At 32.0% G+C, this 24,143-nt stretch overlaps 1 protein-coding gene across 2 annotated transcripts in view; it reads left to right on the top strand.

Moving 5' to 3' along the window:
* Window positions 1–2,829: 2,829 nt before the first annotated feature.
* The window catches only part of LOC132738078 (serine/threonine-protein kinase OSR1-like), a 35,212-nt gene continuing 13,898 nt past the window's right edge, over window positions 2,830–24,143 (top strand). For both annotated transcript variants that reach the window (XM_060725505.1, XM_060725503.1), the window contains exons 1-11: window positions 2,830–2,967; window positions 13,165–13,277; window positions 14,424–14,532; window positions 15,758–15,899; window positions 16,397–16,452; window positions 17,137–17,246; window positions 18,073–18,174; window positions 18,836–18,969; window positions 19,393–19,441; window positions 20,272–20,331; window positions 20,925–21,050. In XM_060725505.1, coding sequence (XP_060581488.1) covers window positions 2,910–2,967; window positions 13,165–13,277; window positions 14,424–14,532; window positions 15,758–15,899; window positions 16,397–16,452; window positions 17,137–17,246; window positions 18,073–18,174; window positions 18,836–18,969; window positions 19,393–19,441; window positions 20,272–20,331; window positions 20,925–21,050 — 1,059 coding nt within the window. In that variant the 5' untranslated portion in view covers window positions 2,830–2,909. The remainder of the gene's footprint in view (window positions 2,968–13,164; window positions 13,278–14,423; window positions 14,533–15,757; window positions 15,900–16,396; window positions 16,453–17,136; window positions 17,247–18,072; window positions 18,175–18,835; window positions 18,970–19,392; window positions 19,442–20,271; window positions 20,332–20,924; window positions 21,051–24,143) is intronic.

The following is a 24,143-nucleotide window of genomic DNA, read 5'->3' as shown; positions in this document are numbered from 1 at the left end:
TCTGCTAAAAAGTTTCCCCATCTGCCTTCACAGAAATAGCTCCTCCTTTAATGTTAACGCTTGAAGGTGGCTGGCTCCCCTGAATGTCGTGATAGCTGTAAGAAAAACAACTTTATATGTTAAAAATTCAATTGATGTTTTTTTCTCAAAGGTTCAAAAGGAAAATGTTTGTTAGTGAACTAAGAACTTTAGGCAAATCCCCATTCAGGCAACAACTTTGTTACAGGAGTTCTTAAAATTGAATACTTTTAATTATCTGATAACAAACGGATGTTGACCAATAGGTGTGCTATCTACTGGAGGTAAAAAACTGCAGATAATTAGCAGTGGTAACCTACTGTAAACCTTTATTGTACAAATCTGATAAAAAGTTCAGCACCCAAGTATTTAAGGATGCTGTGAATGAATCTATATTCTTTTGACGACACCATATCATAAATTGTCTTAATTTACTGGAGTAATCTTTCTGAAAGTACCAGTTCTCCAGGCTGGGTTTATGTAAGAAGTTTTGAAAAAACTTTTTTCTCTAAAAGCTGTCTGTCGATAGGCAACCATGCAGTCAATTTCAGAACACCTGGATTTGGATGACATATCTGAGATTTTTGGTTGTTGTTAACACGTTTGTAACCATAGAAGACATAATTAACGGTTGAGCTTCCGACAGATTCAATAAATCTGGAAACCATGGGGCGTAGTGGCCAGAATGTTATTAGAATCAGTTTTGCAATGAAATGTTTTTAATATGATGAGGAACTCTGGACATGAGACAAATATAGTTCAGCGTTTCAAAAAGATATCAACGGGTGCTTGCATATATTTTTCAAATGACACCGACGTCTTGCCCATTTTACATAATCAAACGAACGTTTGCAAAATCGACAACAAGTGGAAAATATGGGTTTATCTCGAATATAACCTTGCTAATGAAATTATGAATAAGTTAGGTACGAAAATTACTTGTAAAAAAAACATATATCTTTTATTATTTTTCCTCAACACAGGTTTCCAGTGAACAAAAAAGATAAGAAAAGGTAAAACCTATCGGCGTTTGCCTACCAAAAAGAACATTTGTTTCGAAGTGTTCTAAAAAATCACAGAAGCCTCGCAATTACTACATACATAAAATAAAAGCTCAATTAACGCCGCGTCCTAAGGTCTAGGTCATACAGGGGAATCAAAGACCGGGCCCGCGAAGCGGGTCCGGGCTTTCGCTTGCCCGGCTATAGACTACACGTGTATATTTAAAAGAAAATCAAATAAAAAACAATTAAAAAATATATAGAATTCTATACCTATCGATGAAATTTTCGGTGTCAGTTCTAGTCGGGCGCCGCCATTTACAATGTAACTCAATGATAATAGCCGGGGTATTCCGATAACGGAACAAATCTCAACTTTTCGGATAAATGATAATCGTCGAGTATTCCGAGTGAAAACGGAAGCGGTGCATGTAATACCGAATGACACCTTTAAAACGGAAAAAATGAAAGAAATTTTTAACGACTTCCCCGTTCATAGGCTTTGCCTAATTTCATATTAATTTTGTGGATGCAGTAGAAAAAAAGATATCTTCAAATAATTACCTGAAATCGGGTCCGTAATTGCTGAAATGGAAAACCGGCGTTTGCATTTGTGGTCACGTGACAAAACTTGTTCATCCAGGGTGAAGTTGTCAATATGTAAACCTAAGTGCAAGTGTATTTTGACGCAAATTCATTGGACATTAGCAGAGCTACTCTTGTTCAAGTAAAGAAAAACAACAAACATTTTAAGACTTTTTTTTTTAAATTTTTTTAAATTTTAGTTTAAACCCCAAAGGAAGGGGCCCCCGAAAAATGTTGTTTTTGAACTTTTGGGACAATTAAACCCCCTTTTTATGTACATTTCATCGTTATGTTTGTATAATTGAGAAAAAATTTTATATTTTTGTTGTGTCAGGTTTCGATAATTAACAAAAATTTTCGTAAACCCGATTTGTGTGTATATTTATACAATAAAATATTATTTAACTATGTTTACTTGCGCACCTGTGTATTTGAACGCAAATATATTGAATATCGATAGAATCCCCTATACTAATAAATAAGAAAAAAAGTCATTTTCTGTCTTTAACTTCGTCTGCTTTGTTAGATCTGTCAGTGATTATACAGAATTATGTACAGAACAGGTGAATGTAGGGACAGTCTTGCCCCGTGGACACGCTTCGAATAGTAATTCTTACGGTTGTGGTATTATTCAAACATTACGGCAATTAGCAATCAAATATGTGTTTCAAATAAAAATAGGATTTAGCTCAATACAGGATTGGAGCAGTACCTCTAGACGCTTGCAGAAATCATGATCACAAAATAGATAAATATCGTTTTGTCGCTGATTTTAACATTTTTCATGCATTATCATACATAAATCAGTGTGAAAAGATGAACTAGACCTATTAAAGTTTCATTCCGTTTTGCGTAAAAAAAGCAAGATTTTGGCATTTTTACGATTCAAGCGCCTTTGACCCGGTATTATATACCGGAATACCCGGTTATTTAGTGTGGTGCTCCAATCCTTTTATTTAGTCTCACTCTTTTCAAATATGCAGGCCTGATTGATATTTTTTTTTTCGATTCAAGTTTTATCTTGGACCAGAATATAACGTTATTTCTGTTTTCCAGGTTTTGAAAATTGAAATTGGCATATTATTTTTGCAGTTTATAAAACCAATATCACAGTGATTTTATTGGCATTGCTCAAAGTAGCGAAACAAATCATTAATTATGACCATTGTGAAGCAGATCGGAATTATTTAGCGGTGTAAGAAAGCCAACATTTAATGGCGTTTTACCTGTTTCGCGTAATTTACATAGACACCGTCTCAGGGTCAAGGTTGTTCAGTCGTGAACTTCCTCAAACACAAATTCACCATGAGTGAAGTACCATGGTCGAACAAACGAGAAGATTATGAATTAAAGGACGTTATTGGTAATGTTTATTTACAACTTTTGCTATTATACAAAATGAATGTCATTTCATATTTTCTTACGAAAGAGAAACTTTTTTTATTTGTCATGCATGCATGCATAACTTTCATAATGTGTTTTCATTTATCATTATGTTCCTTGATTTATCATACTCATTAGGACTACATGGCATGCTAATTAGTGCATTGTCCTATAACTGAATGATTCACATAATAATTAATGTATTGGGTATTCTGATTTGTACAAAAAATTAAGCGGACAATCACAAATTTTATGACAATTGAACTTAAATCAAACTGGCACATGTACAAATTTCACTGGATGGAACCAGATTTTGACTGCACCAAATACAGGACAGTCAACAAAGATACTGGTTGCTACAAAAATTCATGCAAAAATTGGTTCAGGTAACGGTAATGCGCGTTTTCAAATAATGGTGACAAGTTTTTTTCAGTTTTATCTCTATATAAATTAAACAACTTTAAAACCATGTCAGAGCAAACAGGACGTGCCAGCCCTGTGCAAAAATTGGCCCCTAGACGTTTCAGCCCTTTTCCGCGAGATGTTTCGGCCCCTTTTTATGACATTTAAAAAGGAATTTTCATACTTAAAATGGTTATAATTTTGATTGATTGATGGCACACAAACAATTAAGACACTAGCTTTAATTAATCCTTAATTAATAATACATTATCTACTGGATCTCTTAATTTTACTATTAAGATAAATCATAAATGTTATTTTTTCAGGGTGTAACAAATGAATTATTTATAGCTTATTGCTAATTAGCGGTAAATAATATCAAAGAAAACTTCCAAAAAAAATTAAGTTATGATTTGTTATTATTTCTTGATAATATTTTGAATTATTATTGTAATGTTCTGATTAAAAATCTGTCACTTTTATCATAAAAAATGCTATTTATAAAAATGTGTGGTTACATTTGTATTGTTTCTTTTATTTCATGAAAGTACAAGTATAATTTTTTAACTGTTATGTGTTGTCAAAGTGGTCACTTACTATTAATTTAATAGTTGTTGATAATAAATGTTTGTTTCATGTATTGTTCTGTGTCTTGCTTTTTAATCGTTCAAATTTTTTTTAATATTGTTGATAATAAACAGATAAAAATCTGTTTCAGTGTTTGTGTACTGTTTTGCTAAATAAGGTTTATGTTCTGTTTGTTTTGATAACTACTATTTTAGCCTCATTCTTTTACAACATCATAATTTCATTATTCAATTAAGTCTCTCATTCCTTTTATTCATTCATTTAAGAAATGTTATTAAAACTCTGGTATAAAACACGTAAAGGTAAGACTTATTGTTAATAAAATATGGGGCCAATTTGGTAAAGGGCCATAGTCCAGGGCCAAAACGTCTTTGGTAATTTGGGGCCGTTGATATGTCTTTGGGCCAAAATGACTTGAAATCTCTTATGACATTTTCATTTTTAGCTCGACTATTCGAAGAATATGAGAGCTATTGTAGTCGCGTCAGCGTCCGCGTCGGCGTCTGCATTGGTTAAAGTTTTTTGTAAAGTCAAATATCTCAATTATTACTTGAGATATTCAATTGAAACTTACAATACTTATTTATAGTAACAAGGTACATCAGATTAACAAGTTGGATAACTCTGCCTACAATATTGGCAGAATTATGCCCCTTTTTAACTTAGAAATTTTGGTTAAAGTTTTTTGTAAAGTCAAATATCTCAATTATTGCTTGAGATATTCAATTGAAACTTACAATACTTATTTATAGTAACAAGGTACATCAGATTGACAAGTTGGATAACTCTGCCTACAATACTGACAGAATTATGCCCCTTTGGAACTTAGAAATTTTGGTTAAAGTTTTTTTGTAAAGTCAAATATCTCAATTATTGCTTGAGATATTCAATTGAAATTTAAAATACTTTTTTATAGTAACAATGTTCATCAGTTTGCAAAATTGCATAACTCTGTCTGCAATATTTGCAGAATTATTTGCCCCTTTGAAACTTAGAAATTTTGGTTAAAGGTTAAAGGTCTTCAAAGATATTTACATGAAACTTTACACATGCACTAAGGGTCATAATTGGAGGGTCATAATTGTATGTCACTGACCAAGTTCCATAACTCTATCTTGCATTAAGGCTGATTCATATCCCCTTTTCTACTTAGTCTCTTGGTTAATGTTTACATGCAAGTTTTACATATCTCAATAACTATTAAAGATATTTATTTAAAACTTCACATATGCATTTAGGGTCATAATTGTAGGTCACTGACAAAGATCCATAATTCTATCTTGCATTTAGGCTGATTTTTCTCCCCTTTTTCAACTTAGAAATTCATGGTAAAATTTTGCTTGTAAGCTGTTATCTCAATAACTACTGAAGGGTTTGTGCCTTTTTTGGGACAATTTTATGCATTCATAATAATAAAGCAGTGATTTACTTGATAAAACATCTTAATAACAAGCCTTTGTACCTTTTCTGTCAAATTTATGTATTCATAGGTAATTAGTATTATTATACTCGATAAAACACCCTTGTGACATTACCTTCCGAAAAGTCAAGCCAATACTGTATAATTAGACTCTCTCTAAGGCCTACAACATGAATTTATTAAAAAAATTAGCCCTTTTGTAAACTTAAAAAATTTAACATTATCAAGGCTCTTTTACTACCAGCACTTAGAATAGTCGAGCGTGCTGTCCTACCGACAGCCCTTGTTCTTCATCAATGCTGAAGACATATATTGTAAAACAATAAGTAGACCAAATCTGACATCATTCTAGTTATTCTCAGACAATGGATATAATAACTTTTTGTTAATTAGTAACAGTTAATTGTATATGTATCACAGACCTTCCGGGTATCCTGTTTTCCTCTTATTATCGTGAGGCTGAGGACTAAACTGGCGTGAATGAACTGTTCGTAACATTTCTGTGTAGTAGTTTTTGCCCTATAGACAAAAAGCACACTTGTTTAAGACACTCTGAACAAGGAAAACATCATAACTAGCAATGCATGATCAGTAGGAAGATTTTTATGCCCCCGGCCCGCCATGTAATGGCCGGGGCATATAGTGTTACCCTGTTCCGTCCTTCCATCCTTCCGTCATTCTGTCATTCCGTCATCATCAGTTTTCGTTCATTATCTTAAGAACGGTTGGACACATTCAACTCAAATTTGACATATGGATATGTCATGAGAAAATACAGGTGAAGTTCGAATTTGGTCATGGTTCGATGATTTTTAGCTCGACTTTTATTTTTTTGAAAAAAAAAGTAGAGGTATTGTTATAGTCAGGTCGGCGTTGACATTGCCGTTGCCATTGCCGTCCGCAAACTTGTACCTGGATCATAACTTTTTTATTTCTTGGTGTATTGTCTTCATACTTGGCCACAACAACCCTTGGGACAAGATCTTTCAGTAGACCACACTAACCTTGACCTTCATCCATAAATGACCTTGACCTTCAAGGTTAAAAGTCCAATTTTTGCTTGTTCATGCTGTTATTGGCTGTAACTTTGTTATTTTTGAATGGATTGTCTTCAAACTTGAACATAATAATCTTTAAGGATATCCCTTAAAAATAACCAGCCAGACCTTGACCTTCACTCATAAATGACCTTGACTTTGAAGGTCAAATTATTGAAATTTTCATTTTTTTGGCTTTTATTGGCTGTAACTTTGTTATTTTTGAATGGATTGTCTTGAAACTTGAACATAATAATCTTCAAAGATTACTGTTAAAAATATACCGAAAGACCTTGACCTTCACTCATTAATGACATTGTCTTTGAAGGTCAAATTATTGAAATTTTCATTGTTTTGGCGGTAACTGACTGTAACTTTGCTATTATTGAAGGGATTAACTTCATATTATAAGAGAACATTCTTAAGGACCAGACCTTGTTGTTTATCAAACCCAAATTTGCTTGGGCTCTTTAATGACCTTGACCTTGAAGGTTAAATTACTGAATTTTCTCAGATTTGTGCATTAAATGACCATAATTATATATTTATTGGTGTGTGTGTGTGTGTGTCTGTATATATATATATTTACAACAACAACAACAACTAGAATTGCGTCATTGTTTCTATTTATAGAATTGCGTCATTGTTTCTATTTATAGAATTGGGTCATTGTTTCTATTTATAGAATTGCGTCATTCTTTCTATTATTTCTATTTATAGAAATTGCATCATTATTTCTATTTTTAGAAATTGTGTCATTGTTTCTATTTTTAGAAATTGCGTCATTGTTGCTATTTTTAGAAATTGCGTCCTTGTTTCTATTTTTAGAAATTGTGTCATTTTTTCTATTTTTAGAAATTGCGTCATTTTTTTTATTTTTTAGAAATTGCGTCATTTTTTCTATTTTAGGAAATTGCATCATTGTTGCTATTTTTAGAAATTGTTGCTATTTTTAGAAATTGCGTCATTTTTTTCTAATTTTAGAAATTGCGTCATTTTTTCTATTTTTAGAAATTGCGACATTTTTTCTATTTTTAGAAATTGCATCATTGTTGCTATTTTTAGAAATTGAGTCATTTTTTCTATTTTTAGAAATTGCGTCATTTTTTCTATTTTTAAAAATTGCGTCATTTTTAGCTCACCTTGCACAAAGTGCAGGTGAGCTTTTAGGATGGCCAACCAAATGGCGTCCGTCGTCTGTCGTCCGTCCACATTTTAAATATTCTAAGGACATCTTCTATGATACCGCAAGGCCAATGTTAATGAAACTTGGCAGGAATACTCTTTGTATGAAGCTCTATCAAGATTGTTCAAAGAATTCCATTTCATGCAGAACTCTGGTTGCCATGGCAACCGAAAGAAAAATCTTTAAATATCTTCTTTTAAAGAACCGTAAGAGCTAGAGCTTAGATATTTGGCATGAAACATCTTCTAATGAGTGTCTACCAAGTTTGTTCAAATAAAAGCCCTAGGGTCAAAATTGGCCCCGCCCCAGGGGGTCATTGATTTTCCCTATATGCATATAGTAAAAACTTAAAAAATCTTCTTTTAAAGAACTGTAAAAGCTAGAGCTTAGATATTTGGCATGAAACATCTTCTAGTGAATGTCTACCAAGTTTGTTCAAATAAAAGCCCTGGGGTCAAAATTGGTCCCGCCCCAGGGGGTCATTGATTTTCCCTATATGCATATAGTAAAAACTTAAAAAATCTTCTTTTAAAGAACCCAAAGAGCTAGAGCTAAGATATTTAGCATGAAACATCTTCTAATGAGTGTCTACCAAGTTTGTTCAAATAAAAGCCCTGAGGTCAAAATTGGCCCTGCCCCAGGGGGTCATAGATTTTCCCTATAATTATGCATATAGTAAAAACTTAAAAAATCTTCTTTTAAAGAACCCAAAGAGCTAGAGCTAAGATATTTGACATGAAATATCTTCTAGTGAGTGTCTACCAAGTTTGTTCAAATGAAAGCCCTGGGGTCAAAATTGGCCCCGCCCCGGGGGTCATTGATTTTCCCTATATGCATATAGTAAAAACTTAAAAAATCTTCTTTTAAAGAACCGTAAGAGCTACAGCTTAGATATTTGGCATGAAACATCTTCTAGTGAATGTCTACCAAGTTTGTTCAAATAAAAGCCCTGGGGTCAAAATTGGCCCCGTCCCAGGGGGTCATACATTTTCCCTATATGCATATAGTAAAAACTTAAAAAATCTTCTTTTAAAGAACCCAAAGAGCTAGAGCTAAGATATTTAGCATGAAACATGTTCTAATGAGTGTCTACCAAGTTTGTTCAAATAAAAGCCCTGGGGTCAAAATTGGCCCCGCCCCAGGGGGTCATTGATTTTCCCTATATGCATATAGTAAAAACTTAAAAAATCTTCTTTTAAAGAACTCAAAGAGCTAGAGCTAAGATATTTAGCATGAAACATGTTCTAATGGGTGTCTACCAAGTATGTTCAAATAAAAGCCCTGGGGTCAAAACTGGCCCTGCCCCGGGGGTCATTGATTTTCCTTATATGTGTATAGCAAAAACTTAAAAATCTTCTTTGAAAAAACCCAAATAGCTTGAGTTTAGATATTATACATGAAACATCTTTAAGTAAATATCTACAAAGTTTGTTCAAATAAAAGCCCGGGGGTCAAAACTGGCCCTGCCCCAGGGGTGTCATTGTTTTTAACTATATGTGTATAGTAAAAACTTAAAAATCTTCTTTTAAAAAACCCAATGAGCTAGAACTTAGATGTTTAGCATGAAACATCTTCTTATGGGTGTCTACCAAGTCTGTTCAAATAAAAGCCCTTGGGTAAAAATTGACCCGGGGGGGGGCTATATACAGGTGAGCGACCTCAGGGCCATCATGGCCCTCTTGTTTCTATTTTTAGAAATTGCATCATTGTTGCTATTTTTAGAAATTGCGTCATTGTTTCTATTTTTAGAAATTGCATCATTGGTGCTATTTTTAGAAATTGCGTCATTGTTTCTATTTATAGAATTGGGTCATTGTTTCTATTTATAGAATTGCGTCATTCTTTCTATTCTTTCTATTTTTTCTATTTATAGAAATTGCATCATTATTTCTATTTTTAGAAATTGTGTCATTGTTTCTATTTTTAGAAATTGCGTCATTGTTGCTATTTTTAGAAATTGCGTCCTTGTTTCTATTTTTAGAAATTGTGTCATTTTTTCTATTTTTAGAAATTGCGTCATTTTTTTTATTTTTTAGAAATTGCGTCATTTTTTCTATTTTAGGAAATTGCATCATTGTTGCTATTTTTAGAAATTGTTGCTATTTTTAGAAATTGCGTCATTTTTTTCTAATTTTAGAAATTGCGTCATTTTTTCTATTTTTAGAAATTGCGTCATTTTTTCTATTTTTAGAAATTGCATCATTTTTTCTATTTTTAGAAATTGCGTCATTTTTTCTATTTTTAGAAATTGCGTCATTTTTTCTATTTTTAAAAATTGCGTCATTTTTTCTATTTTTAGAAATTGCATCATTGTTGCTATTTTTAGAAATTGCGTCATTTTTTCTATTTTTAGAAATTGCGTCATTGTTTCTATTTTTAGAAATTGCGTCATTGTTTCTATTTTTAGAAATTGCGTCATTTTTTCTATTTTTAGAAATTGCATCATTGTTGCTATTTTTAGAAATTGCGTCATTTTTTCTATTTTTAGAAATTGCATCATTGTTGCTATTTTTAGAAATTGCGTCATTTTTTCTATTTTTAGAAATTGCATCATTGTTGCTATTTTTAGAAATTGCGTCATTTTTTTTATTTTTAGAATTTGCGTCATTTTTTCTATTTTTTAGAAATCGCATCATTGTTTCTATTGATAGAAATTGCGTCATTCTTGCTATTTTTAGAAATTGCGTCATATTTTTCTATTTTTAGAAATTGCATCATTTTTTCTATTTTTAGAAATTGCGCGATTGTTTCTATTTATAGAAATTGCGTAATTGTTGCTATTTTTAGAAATTGCATCATTGTTGCTATTTTCAGAAATTGCGTCATTGTAGCTATTTTTAGAAATTGCGTCATTTTATATTTTTAGAAATTGCGTCATTGATGCTTTTTTTAGAAATTGCATCATTGTTGCTATTTTTAGAAATTGCATCATTGTTGCTTTTTTTAGAAATTGCGTCATTGTAGCTATTTTTAGAAATTGCGTCATTTTTTCTATTTTTAGAAATTGCATCATTGTTGCTATTTTTAGAAATTGCGTCATTGTTGCTATTTTTAGAAATTGCGTCATGTTGCTATTTTAAGAAATTGCTTCATGTTGCTATTTTAAGAAATTGCCTAATGTTGCTATTTTTAGAAATTTGCTTAATGTTTCTATTCATATATATATACAAAATATATAAACAAAACTTATGTGACAAGACAGACCAACTAAATTTATTAAAAGGAAACATTAAGATATGTTCAAACCTTTCTATGTTTGCGTTTAGAAAAAGTAAAAAGTCGAGCGTTTGCAACCCCCGCCCGGCGGTGGCTCTTGTTGGCAGAGTTATGCCCCTTTCACTTTGAAAGTAATATGAAATTTTCAGTTTCCGTTTATTATCTCCCCAATGGTACAACACATTCAACTCAAATTTGACATATGGATATGTTTTTGGAATGCCCAGGCCAGGTTCGAATTTGGTCATGGTTCAATGATTTTTGGCAGAGTAATGCCCCTTTCACTTTGAAAATAATATGAAATTTACAGTTTCTGTTCATTATCTACCCAACAGTGTTACATATTCAACTTTAATTTGACATATGGATATGTCAAAGGAATGGGCAGGTCAAGTTGGAATTTGGTCATGGTTTGATGATTTTTTGGCAGAGTTATGTCCCTTTCACTTTGAAAATAATATAGATACATCTTAGGAATAAGCAGTTTAAGTTTGAATTTGGTCGTGGTTCAATGATTTTGGACAAACTTATCTTTCTTGAATGTTGGAAAAATTTTGAACTTTCAGTTTCAGCACTCATTCTTTTAGCAATTATTTTGGCTACAAATATGCAATATGCTATTTCTAAAAGGTTAAGACTGAATAATTTCAGTGCCTTGAACATTGTATGGAAATGGTTTGTGTTAACATTGAAAAGTTTTAAGGGCTTTGAACTTAAAATGAAAAAAATAATTAATGCACCATCTGAAATTTTGGCTGCATGCGGGGGCATCCGTGGCATGATGACACATTTCTAGTTTATATTTGAATACCAGTAAGTGTATACTGACCTGTGTTTTGTAACCTATGGATGAACTTTCTCATAATATCTGGGAATTTGATTGGTTGCTACAGACTGGTCACTATATTGTAATGATTTTAGGCTACATATCACTTCAAATCATAAGTGCCAATCAAGTGTTTAAAATGCATTATCTGTATTTGTGTTTTATGATTCAATTAAACTATACTATAGTATGATTAAATTTGTGAAGAAATTTTAACACATTTTTCTGGATTTACTTTAATATTTAGGAAAATACAAAGAACAACAGATATTTATCTTTTTTATCGCATTTAAATTTGAATTCTGTCATAGGCTATCAGAGCTACAAAGTAGATTCATTTCTGAACCGCAAGTGCCAAAACCATGAGTATTAAGCATACCTTACGAGAAAACATACCATTAAGGTGCTGCTTATAGATGTAGCTCCATCATTCAATCAGTATTGTGAGATTCATGCCCCCCACCACCCACTCCCCGCCATAGTGAATTTATTCTTTGGAAAGACACATTCATTAGTTGTAAATTGTATTGGTACCATAAGCAGCTGTTTAAATCACTATAAGAAACAACTAAAATGCTGTTATTGTAGAAATGAAAATGATAAATCTTGTTCATTATAGGACCAGCAACAATATATACATAATTTAAGGTATTTAAAAATGGATAGAATTTAACTGAGTAGTATTTTTTTCCACAACACAATATATTTTTGTGTTAAGAATTGATGACTTTATTTTGTGCGTGTTATAGAGTACATCAAGTTAAATGTGTATATAGAGTTAGTGACAAATGAAACAAGTAAAGAAGTTATCAGTGTCACTTAAACAAATTGCAATTATTCTTTGATTACTGAGATATTTTTATAGAGTAGTATTTTCTTACTGTTTTTATGTCTGTAATTGCAACATGTATTAATAGGGAATCATCATACAGGGTTATTTTATCAAATACTTTTAGGGCTCAAAATAGGGCCCCATTCACAAAGCTAAAACATATCTTTTTTCACAATTGTTTTATGGAAATCCACAATTGTCAAAATGTAGTTACTGATAAATTGGCAAATGAATAAAAACATTAGAAATAGAGTCATTAAACAATGAGACTAAAACAATAAGGTGTTATCATGAATCATGTCATTTTCCAACTAATATTTAAACTACTTTCCCAAATAAATAGCTAATTTTTGAAAAGCATTATAAAGGACTGTGTTCTTATGGCACTAAGCCCCATTCACAAAAGACTGGAAAAAGCACCTGTCATAACATTTTAAAGTGTGAGTTTAATTTTGTCACTCATTGGTCATGGATGTAAGGAACTGAAAGTTTATTATTATTTTAACATGTCCTTTAATCTACATTTACATTTTATTGTCTTTTCCAGTACTGGTTAGTTTCAGGAAGCATACTCAAAAGTGATTTATACAAGTTGTGAAAACTTGTTTTACAACTAAGTTAACCTGTAATGGGAAGGTTTATATTTTAATGATTTTATTATTGACTACAGGTGCTGGAGCTACTGCTGTTGTTCAAGCAGCAGTCTGTAAGCCACGGAATGAGTTATGTGCAATCAAGCGTATCAACTTAGAAAAATGCAACACCACTGTAGAAGAACTCTTGGTAAGTTGAGGAAGAAAATACTCCTAACTTTATCTAACATCATCAAACAATAATTACCGCCTCCGTGGCCGAGGGGTTAGAGTCGATGACTTCTAATCCAGTTACCTCCCTGGCGTTGGTTTGATCCCCGGGAGATGATTTGGTAGTTTAGCATGGAGGAAGGTAGTCTAGTACTGGTGTAACTCTCCAGGAACGATGGTTAGAAAACTACCCGCCTATATGACTGAAATACTGTTGGGAAAAGGCGTAAAATGAAACAAACAAACAAACAATAATTAATTTAAGGACATGCTGGTTAGAAACTATTGAATAAAATTTCTGAGGTTATAAAATATACTAGAGAAAATTGAAAGCATGATAGCTGATGATTGGTTAAAATTATTAAACAAATTGAAAAGGTCATTTTTTGCATAAATGAAATTGTTGTTGGTTTTTATAATTATCAGACTGTTTTGAAGTAAAACTTTTTTCTACAAGAAAAAGATCAGATAATGTGATGCTGCAGTATAAATTTAAACAATGTACATGTACTGTGTAATTTTCAAACCAAACAAGTGTTAGTGATTTTCCCAGAAATTACAGGTAATGTTAATTGGCCCTCTTCAGTAAATCAATGAATTGGCAGCCAAGGTAAAAAAATATAAATATGTCTGATGAGTTTGCTACCAATATCTGAGTAAATCTATTGTATACTTTGATAATTAAGTCCTACATGTATCCATGTATTTTGTACTGATATAATTCATGGTGTATACCAGCTCAACTCTAGAATAGTAACATTCAAAATGACACTTTTTTGTAGAAAGAAATCCAGGCTATAAAATGTGTAAACATGAGAACATCAGGATTTTCAATCTCCTGAAAGCCGTCTATTTCCTATGTAAAACTATAGAAAAAATGCTAATTTCAGGATTTTCAGGATTTTTAAAATTTCCAACTTTCACCCATGTGAGAATATATTTTTACACTTATTTTGTATAATGATATATAGACTGTAAACCAGTGTAAACATGATAATATATTTTTACACTTATTTAGTAAAGATATATAGACTGTGAGCCAGTGAAATCTTATTTTTTACACTTATTTAGTAAAGATATATAGACTGTGAGCCAGTGAAATAATATCATTACACTTATATTGTAGAAAGAGATCCAGGCTATGAGCCAGTGTAAACATGAGAATGTTGTCAGCTATCATACATCATTTGTGGTGAAGGATGAACTCTGGGTGGTGATGAAGCTGTGTGCTGGAGGTGATTTCTTGTTCTTAACTTTGAATGTTCTTAACTGTTAAATTACTGATAAGTTTTTCAAAATAATCTATGATTCTTGGGTAGCAAAGCAGACACCTTTACCACAAGGCCATCAATATTGTGGGGGAACATTCAGTATATTCATGGAGGACTTCTAGCCAGTATTTGTAACATTCAGTAAAAAAAATGTCAAAGATAGTGAACTTTGTTTGTTATCTTGTGGAACTCGTTGTCAAAAATGCTGTTAGTTATACAATGATGCTTGCCGTGACCGCAATATCGCTTAATGGGTCATCAAGTTGGTTTCTTTAACCAGTTAGAACCGGAATAATACCATATGACCTTAGCAGTGTTGATAAACAATAGAAATGTGTATAAATATTCTAAATGTTAAAATTGTACATTTCACATGATGATTGAAGAGCTTCAAACTCTTGTTTTCTGAAGTATTTTATTCCAGGATCAGCTGTTGTATATAAATATATTAGACATTTATTTTAGAAGTTTCTCAGATAATAAAACATTTTCATGCTCATAACTTTATAAGTTTATTGATCATATTCCTATAAACATTTAAGATTGTATATTTATTGTAATAATAATAGTAGCTGAGAAAATAGCATAATTGTTTTTAATGGGTTAGGTGGAAACATGTAAGGTAGTTGGTAGGTATCGTATGTAAGTTTTAACACATTTAAATTTGTTTTAGATCATTTGTGATGAAAGGCTGAATCCCCTTATGGCTGAGCTGTTGCCTTTAAGAATTGAGACATCAGATTTGCAACCACCATTTATCTCTGTGTTATTGTTAGAGATGACTAAATGGATTCAAATTACTGGAGTCTATGCATCTCTTAGCTCCAGCATGTGAGGTGGTTTTGACCCATGGTGTTGCTTTAAGTTTTTAACACCTGAGGTTAGCCAAAATCATCTTTTTCCTGTTTTGGTGCCATATGGCATTGTGTTGGGGTGCCATGAAAGCAAACAAATAACAAATGAAAGGCTGAAGTAATTTGAAGCCATCTTGAGTCCACTTTCTGAGACTGACCAGAACTAGGGTTGTCATATGAGGAAACAAGGTTGTTACCCAAGTAGGGCTCAAACCCCCGATCCCTTTGATGAGAGGCAGACAAATTAACCATTTGCCCACTGTACCATTGTTCCCCCAACATAATCTATCCATTGATTCAGTCTTTTTGAAGATTTTAAGCATATTTATCTTCAGGTTCTATGTTGGACATAATTAAAGCCAAGATGAGAACAGGTAATTGTACAAATGGTGTTTTTGATGAGGCTACCATAGCAACCATTCTTAAAGAAGTTCTCAGAGGACTTGAATATTTCCATAGTAACGGACAAATTCACAGGTAAGTTACCTGAAATTGAAATTATTATCTTCAAAGGATAGAATAATACAGATGTAATTTACATATTGTGTTTAATATTGTTTACGTGTATTTTTTTTGTAAAATAAAAGTCACATATCAGGTTGTTAGTGTTTTTCCTGATGTATTCTTGTGTGTAGTTTTTACTTGCTACACATTGTAAAACCCTATATTATTAATAACCAAGTTCTAATCTCTGTTCATATCATGTGGCCTCAGTGCAATGGTGCATAATAAATTTGCGTTAAAACTTAAATATAAACACCTTAAAAAGTTTTGCCAACTTAAAGCCCATGTCATGGAGGCATCCATGTTCTTTGGACACATGTTGTTTTTTAAATGCAACATAAATGTATAATTGACTTTTTAAGAAAATACATATGCTGGCAAATGATCAGTAAATTGCTATATTTACTTGTTTTAATAAATTCTTATAGAATATGCTCAGCTCAATATATATTTGGTGTACATCATTTCAGGGATATAAAGGCAGGAAATGTGTTACTTGGCAAGGATGGGATGGTATATATAGCAGGTTAATACTATATTTTATACTTGATTTAATATCTTAGTGTGGAGTTGTTAATTGATAGAGATGACGATGAAAACATGCGTTTTTGAACACATCTCATACAACATGTTTGACCATTAATTTTCATTTATTTATGAAAGTGTATAAAGCTATATTTTGTTGTCTTTTATCAATAGAATGTTTGATTGTATCTTGATAAAGATCATACTAAAGAGCTTTAACCTTTACCATGCTAAATATCTTGAATGGACGTTTGATCGCATGATGTATCTTAATAAAGATCATACCTCAGAACTTTTACCCTTGTCACTTAAAATATCTTGAATGGACCTATCCCATCTTTCTCTCTGGGCAAAACCACTTGTCATTTTGAGGGAAAATTTCAAAATAGGCTCCCTCTGATTAGCAAACTTTGTACCACCACGGTTAGCCAAAATCATCTCAGGAGCCTGATCTGACATAATACAGGGAGGGACACCTTAGGTCTTCCTCTTCTGCTGAAAGTTGCCATATCACCTTTAATATTGTCAGTTTTACTTAAACATGGCTAAAAAAATCAAACACAATGTAGTTGATACTTTTGAATATGACCTGAAAGATGAGTGTTTAAAACCTCTTTCAGTGTCAGTGTTTGTTTAACCTTAGTGAAAATAAATGTTGATCGTAGATGATTAATATTTATTGTAGACTTTGGTGTATCTGCATGGTTGGCAACAGGGAAGGATCAAACTAGAGATGCGGTGCGACACACATTTGTTGGTACCCCTTGTTGGATGGCACCAGAAGTCATGGAGCAGGTATGAAATTTGATAAATACATTTATCACACACCCGTGCCGATTTTCGACTCCGTAAATATGGTATTGCACGGTCGTGCATATATTTTGACGTGACATCATAAGCGTTATACAAACATAGTGTAAAGACGCGCTAAATGTTAGCGTTATACTGTAGGCGCATCAATGTATTATATAGATCTATATCTTGATTGTTTTTGTTACTTTTTACTAGAAGTGTGAAGATTCATAGATTGTAAAGTTTAAGACTGTATATTAGTTAAATGTAAAATTTATCTCAAAATTTTCCATGGTATTAAAGTTGACCCCATTTCTGATTGTAAATATGCTAAAACAGAAATATGGCCTTTCTGAACAAACTATTTACAGAATTGTAAGTTCAGTTTAAAAGAGCAAAAGTTGATGAAAGACTTATTTCTTTTAGTGATTTTATTTTAAGGTTTATTTGGCATACTCAATAAAATACAAATAAAATTATTGGAAAGACATTTTGAAGAACAATTTCTATTTATGTTTTGTTTGAAATAAGTAATTGGTATAATTGAAATATGTTGGATGATTTCTTCATTTATAACAGATATGAGCCGCGCAATGACAAAACCAACATAGTGTGTTTGCGACCAGCATGGATCCAGACCATTCGCGCAGTCTGATCAGGATCCATGCTGTTCGCTTTCAAACTCTATTATAAGTAGAGAAACTGATAGCGAACAGCATGGGTTCTGATTAGACTGCGCAGATGCGCAGGCTGGTCGGGATCCATGCTGGTCGCAAACGCACTATTTGTTTTGTCATGTCGTGACTCATATATTGTGTACATATTGCAGGTGACTGGATATGATTTTAAAGCAGATATTTGGAGTTTAGGAATCACTGCCATAGAACTAGCGACAGGAACAGCACCATATCATAAATATCCTCCTATGAAAGTAGGCAGATATAACTTTTTTTTTTTTCTGTATCTATATTTGCCTGGTAAACAATGCCTTTGTATGTATGATATGTTATGTTTAAATATTCTAAAACCAAGAGATTTAGTCATGGCAGATTTCATGTTACATAGTTATGAGAGCATGCTGTTGTTGAATAATACATGCTATGTATTTAGATGTAATATTGTTACAAAGGCTGATATGGGCTTGATTTATTAATAATGATGCATTTAAATGATAAACCATGTTTTATTGTACTACATCACAAGGATAATCTGTTTCCAAACTAACATGCCTTTAAAGAAAGGAACCAAAATCATTTAGCATTTGCCTTCAGTATAGAGTCACATCAATTAAAACTGACCAGGATCTTTACTCTTTGTAGCTCAAGTTTTGAATTTTGCTATTTAAATCCTTTATTATTAATATAAGTGTTATGCTTGTTTTCCAATCCATATATATTGTGATGTAAAAATGTTACATGCTTGTAAAAATTGATAAAATAAAATATGTTTAAACTAAATCCTTTAAAACGGAGTGTTCAAATTAGCAGCTTAAGTCTTGAGGGTCAAAGAAAATGATTGGTTCTTCTGTTATAAATTGTATGATTTTAATAAAACAACAAAACAACACCTGATTATATTTTTGATTATTACAGGTATTAATGTTGACATTACAAAATGATCCACCATCATTAGACGCAGGGGCCGAGGATAAAGATCAGTATAAAAACTATAGTAAAGTTTTCCGAAAATTTGTCTCCGACTGTTTAAAGAAGGAACCAGAAAAAAGGTAAATGAAATAATTTTTTTACCGTCAAATAGCCTGTGGTAAGCCAGGGTGACCTCCTTCAGTGAATAACTTATTATTAGGTAAAGATCAATAGATCAGGAGGGCTTATTGATTTATTGATTTTAGTTGGTCTATTTGTCAGGATAGTTTAAATCTTAATTACAACATGGAAGTCTTTCCACTTGCAGCCACCAAACTTTACAGGTGCATGCACCTTGGTAAGTTCTACCTGCCAGATCCACTTAGAAGTCATAGGGTCAAAGGTCTAGGTCAATGTCAAGTGCATGGTGTACATTTGAACTTAGTGCTTGTTTAAGATAAACTGAATGTCATTTTATTTTTTTACTAAAACTACCTGATTAGAATTGTTAAAAAACTGGATCTTTACATGAAAGATATTTAAACTTTTTGTCTTTTATACAGGCCTACAGCTAAACAGTTATTGAAGCATGAATTCATGAGGAAAGCAAAGGTAAGTTTATAAAAAATACCTTAAATATCACTCACCATTACATTTGTTTAAACTTCACAATGGCAGACATGAGTCTTTAACTTACTTATAGCCTAAATATTAAGCCAAGTTTTCCTGCTTAATTCAGAATTCAAAGTTATAGAACCATTATAATTGTGTGATATTCCTGGTGGTATTAATTAAACATTATACCATCTGTTTTAAAAGAATTTTCTTAACAATACTTCTTATTCATTTTGAAAATAATAAGCAGGAATTTAAAATGTTATTTATGTTATTTTAGTATGATACTGACAACCTTACTCAAACAGTCATTATGTGATATATTGCATTGTAGACTTCTATAAAATCTTAATGAATCATGCACTTAGGTAAAAAAATACCTCCACCTTAGAGGTCATATTGTATCATAAGGATAATTTAAGATAAAATATTTTTCAGACAAGTTTCTTTATTACGTCTCTACCCTAATTGAAAGATTGTTTTTGATTACTCAAATTTACGTTCAGGTGTATATTTACCTGCCTTTGCAGTGCTCTTGTCTCATTTGAACCACACCATGACAAAACCAACATAATAGGTTTGCGACCAGCATGGATCCAGACCAGCCTGCACATCCGTGGAGTCTGATCAGAACCCATGCTGTTCGCAATCAGTTTCTCTACTTGTAATAGGGTTTGTAAGCGAACAGCATGGATCCTGATCAGACTGCATGGATGCGCAGGCTGGTCTGGATCCATGCTGGTTGCAAACCCATTATGTTGGTTTTGTCGTGTTGCAGCTCATTTATGATCTTCCTCTAGTATATCTATAGTGTTCATTTCTTCCAGGATAAGACTTACCTTGTAAAATCACTATTGTCAGAGGGATCTTCAGTGAAACCACAGAAAGTGAGTGGGTTTTTTTTTACCGTTGTACCATATCTTACTCAAATATTAAACTTGTGGCAAGTTCAATGTTGTGTCTTTTGAGATTCGTTAGTTGGTACAGTTATGGTGAATTAGTATCTTGTATGAAAGTCAAATTACCACTTTGTTTACATTTTGCCACCTTTATTACAATTTATTTCACATTCAATGCTATTTTCCTCAGGTGGTAAAAATCTCACCTGTTCTAAATCTAATATTACAACATTATTAGACACATTTTTTCCCATTCTATGGAATGAAATAAGTATTCATTTCTTAGGAATATTGTAAAAACTTAACTTTACCTCTAAAAGTCCTTGGCAACCATAATATAGATGAGCCAGTCTGCACATCTATGGCCAGATTCTATATTGTTGATAGCTCAATTTTTGTATTTTGATACTGAAATCAGGACTATTTCATATTCAAAGCAATGCAAATCTATAACCCAACTTCAGATGGTAAAGAGTTAAAGGCAAGATTGAATGGTTTTGTCAAGAATTAAGATTTGCATGTTTTAAAGGCATAAAGATTGTATAAATTTTTAAGAAATTATTTGCTTCTCTTTAACCAAGGTCAAAAGAGTTCCAGGGTCAAGTGGGCGTCTGCATAAGACAGAAGACGGAACATGGGAGTGGTCAGATGACGAAATGGACGCAGAGTCGGAGGAAGGAATGGCGGCAGTTGCCGAAGCAAGCAGGGTAGGTTATATTATTCAAAGATAATGTTAGAATCTTGACTCTGGTTTGTAATTAACCAGTCCTTACGTTCTGTCCGAGATATCTGGGGATAGGGTATTGTTAGTAGTTAATGTTTTCCAGTTTTAAAAAGCTGAATGCCTCCAATAATGTATGTTACAAAGAAAAGTATTAGTTCTGAATTAGTTTAGTTTATAAAAATTTATTTTAATTGATTGTATGAGTGTAATTATTAACTTTTTTTTCTTTGCATTTCTTAAAATTGTCATGTTAATCTGGAGGCCCTCGGCTTAAAAACTGTTACAAGAAATATCTGAGGGTTTTAGTGACTTCTTAAATACCTTGATTTATAATCAGGTTTTACTATGTCTTACTCCATGCAACTTGTAATAAAGTGTAAGATGATGAGGACTGATTTTTCACTGACCAGATTTAAGATATATCCATTGTTATATTTAACTTACTTGTTGTTGTTTTAGTGCTTTTAAGTTACAATTGATGTTTTAGGGCATGTTTAACAGTCAGTTGTAATATCCAAAGTTAGGTAAAGCATGATGATTTAGTTAGGCATATAGCACATGTTTGATCCTTATTTCCTGGATATACCCTCAGTTTTTATTCTTGACCCAAGACCACATTATTTCTATCATTGCAAACATGTTTCTTGAGAATTACTTTATTTATGTACTCTCATTATTTTTCAATTTTGGTAATGAAAACGAAAAACTTGACCCACTTTCAGTTTTTGAAATATACCTTATTTATGTTCATTAAGTACTTTCATTTTACAATTTTAGATTTAGGTAATAAAAGAATACACTTACTGACTTAGATAATGAAATTTGAAACAACCGGGCTTTTTTTTTTGGTGTAAGCTTGACCCTCTTCAATTTTTAAATATACAAAAAACTCTTAAATTTCTGGGGGAAAAGTAAATAATATTGTTTAACTGAATTCAAGAGGTAACAAATTGATAAATGTACAGTTCAGGAAACACTGTTACATTTTAAAAGCAGTAAAATATTATGATGATTTGGAATAACAAGACTTGGATGTTACTTTTTTTAATCTGATTGTTCATTATAGCTTGCTACTTAACATAATCAGGGCTTTCCCTTCTTCTAATAACTGGGCCATTTTAGGTTGTCTTACCCTCATGAAAATTCTTTAAAATCATGAAGTTTTGTGCTAAAATTCAATTAACACCAAGTTTTCGCTTTCAGATTTGCAAAAATATCTTGAATATTTTCCCAAAATGTATCCCACATCTGTAAAAGAAAGCCCTGGTATATTGTAGAACAAGCAAAACATTTGGAACTGTAAAAAAAAGTGAAATTAAACAAACAAAAGTTATTTTCTTTATGTTTGATATAACTTTTGTACATTTTTCTTAATTTAATAATTTGCATATTTTAAAACACCAAATTTGTATTGCCATTTAAGTAGGATAATATTTGAGGCTTTCTGCTCTATAGCATTGTTCATTATGGTGTACTGCATGAAATGCGCACATGCTAAAAGTACAGCCATTTTTTATCATCTCGAGTATAAATAACTATTTGGTTAGTGGGTGGTGGTGGGGAAGGGGGGTTGTTCTTTTAATGTTTTTGAGATATCTGTGCTTTATAACAAAAGCTTGTTGTAATTTGAGGCTAGCTTGACAACTATATAAGGCTTATAGGCCATTAGGTATCATTTCTGAAGCTTTCTTTTTCATTAATACATGTATATGTAGTTTTTCAAAAGTTTGCCATTGTAAAACCAGACCAAATTGTAAGAATCTGATTGGTTGTTTTTTAATGCTAATTTGCATATGACCAATAGCATGTCATCATTTCATTGAGTGGTTTCCAATTTCTGTCTGTTTACTTTTCATCCAGGTTTAAATGAAACAGAAATGTATTGATAGTGAAAATTTGAAAATCAGGATTTTTTTTTATTGCACTTCAATTGCAATATAACCCCATTCCTATAAATTCTTCATATCATTTTGAAACATGTAAAATTTAGCTCAGCCTTAATCCTGCTGATTTGTGCAATGGAATTTCCCGTATTTTTATTTCAGAACAGTCCATTCAAAGTTTAAGTGATTTCAATATTAAAATACAACACTTGAGTTACCAACAATATAGAGCATGGTCAGACGGCACAGAATTGGTGTCAAAGACTGATCATTTCCGGTACATGCAGGTTTAGATTTAGTGTTTATTTTGTCTTTTTTTTACATGGGAAGGTGGGTTTTCTTGTTCTCATTAAAAAACATGCATTGCCTACTTTCAGATACATGTATGATAATAGATTTTTTCGTAGGGTATGTTCAGTTTTAAGTTGATATTATAACATAAAATTATGTCCGTTTATTTTGCTGCAATAGGAGGTAAATAAATATAATGGTTCTTGTAAAACTGGCCATCTCTAATCAATTGCTAGTTCTCTGATAAGTTATGGAAAAAAATTTAAAAAAAAATATCACCTCAGAAATGAAGTGACTGTCACCTTAATAATATTATGATATACTGGATGGTTTGCAAGAAAACTGTCTATTCATCTAATTCCATTTAAATTTGAAATTCAGAAATAATTTTCAGATGGATTGTTTATACGTCCCACACAAAATGGGCAGCAATCGATTGCAGGATAAAAAAACAACTTACAAGCGCACAACTGTTCTACCTGCAACCAACGAATCTACATGCAACCAATTAATTGGTGTGTTTATAATTTAAGTTGATATTTACAAATTAAACATTGCAACGGTTTAAAATTACAGTATGATAAACATTTTGATAACTTGATGTTTTTTCTCGAACAACATATGTATAAATCATCTAGTAAAAAATATAAATGTCCGAGCCTATGTTGAAATTTTATGTTGTCATGACATTTTATTTCAAAACACCCAAACTACAATGTGTGGGATAGTAGCTTTAAAGCTAGAAATTCAGAAAACAATGCACAGGTGGATCTAAGGTCTGGAATGTTGTCACATGACCAATATTGTATTGCGGTGTCTTAAATCTCGTTGAAAACAAACAAATATTCAAACAGGTGAAAAATCAGTACAAAAGTAAACAGAACACTGAGTATTATTCATAT

The sequence above is a fragment of the Ruditapes philippinarum genome, unplaced genomic scaffold, assembly GCF_026571515.1.
Source record: "Ruditapes philippinarum isolate M1 unplaced genomic scaffold, ASM2657151v2 ctg1914_1_1_1_1, whole genome shotgun sequence".
NCBI lineage: Eukaryota > Metazoa > Mollusca > Bivalvia > Venerida > Veneridae > Ruditapes > Ruditapes philippinarum.
The sequence above is the reverse complement of the archived record's forward strand: the minus strand, read 5'-3'. Positions and strand labels throughout refer to the sequence as shown.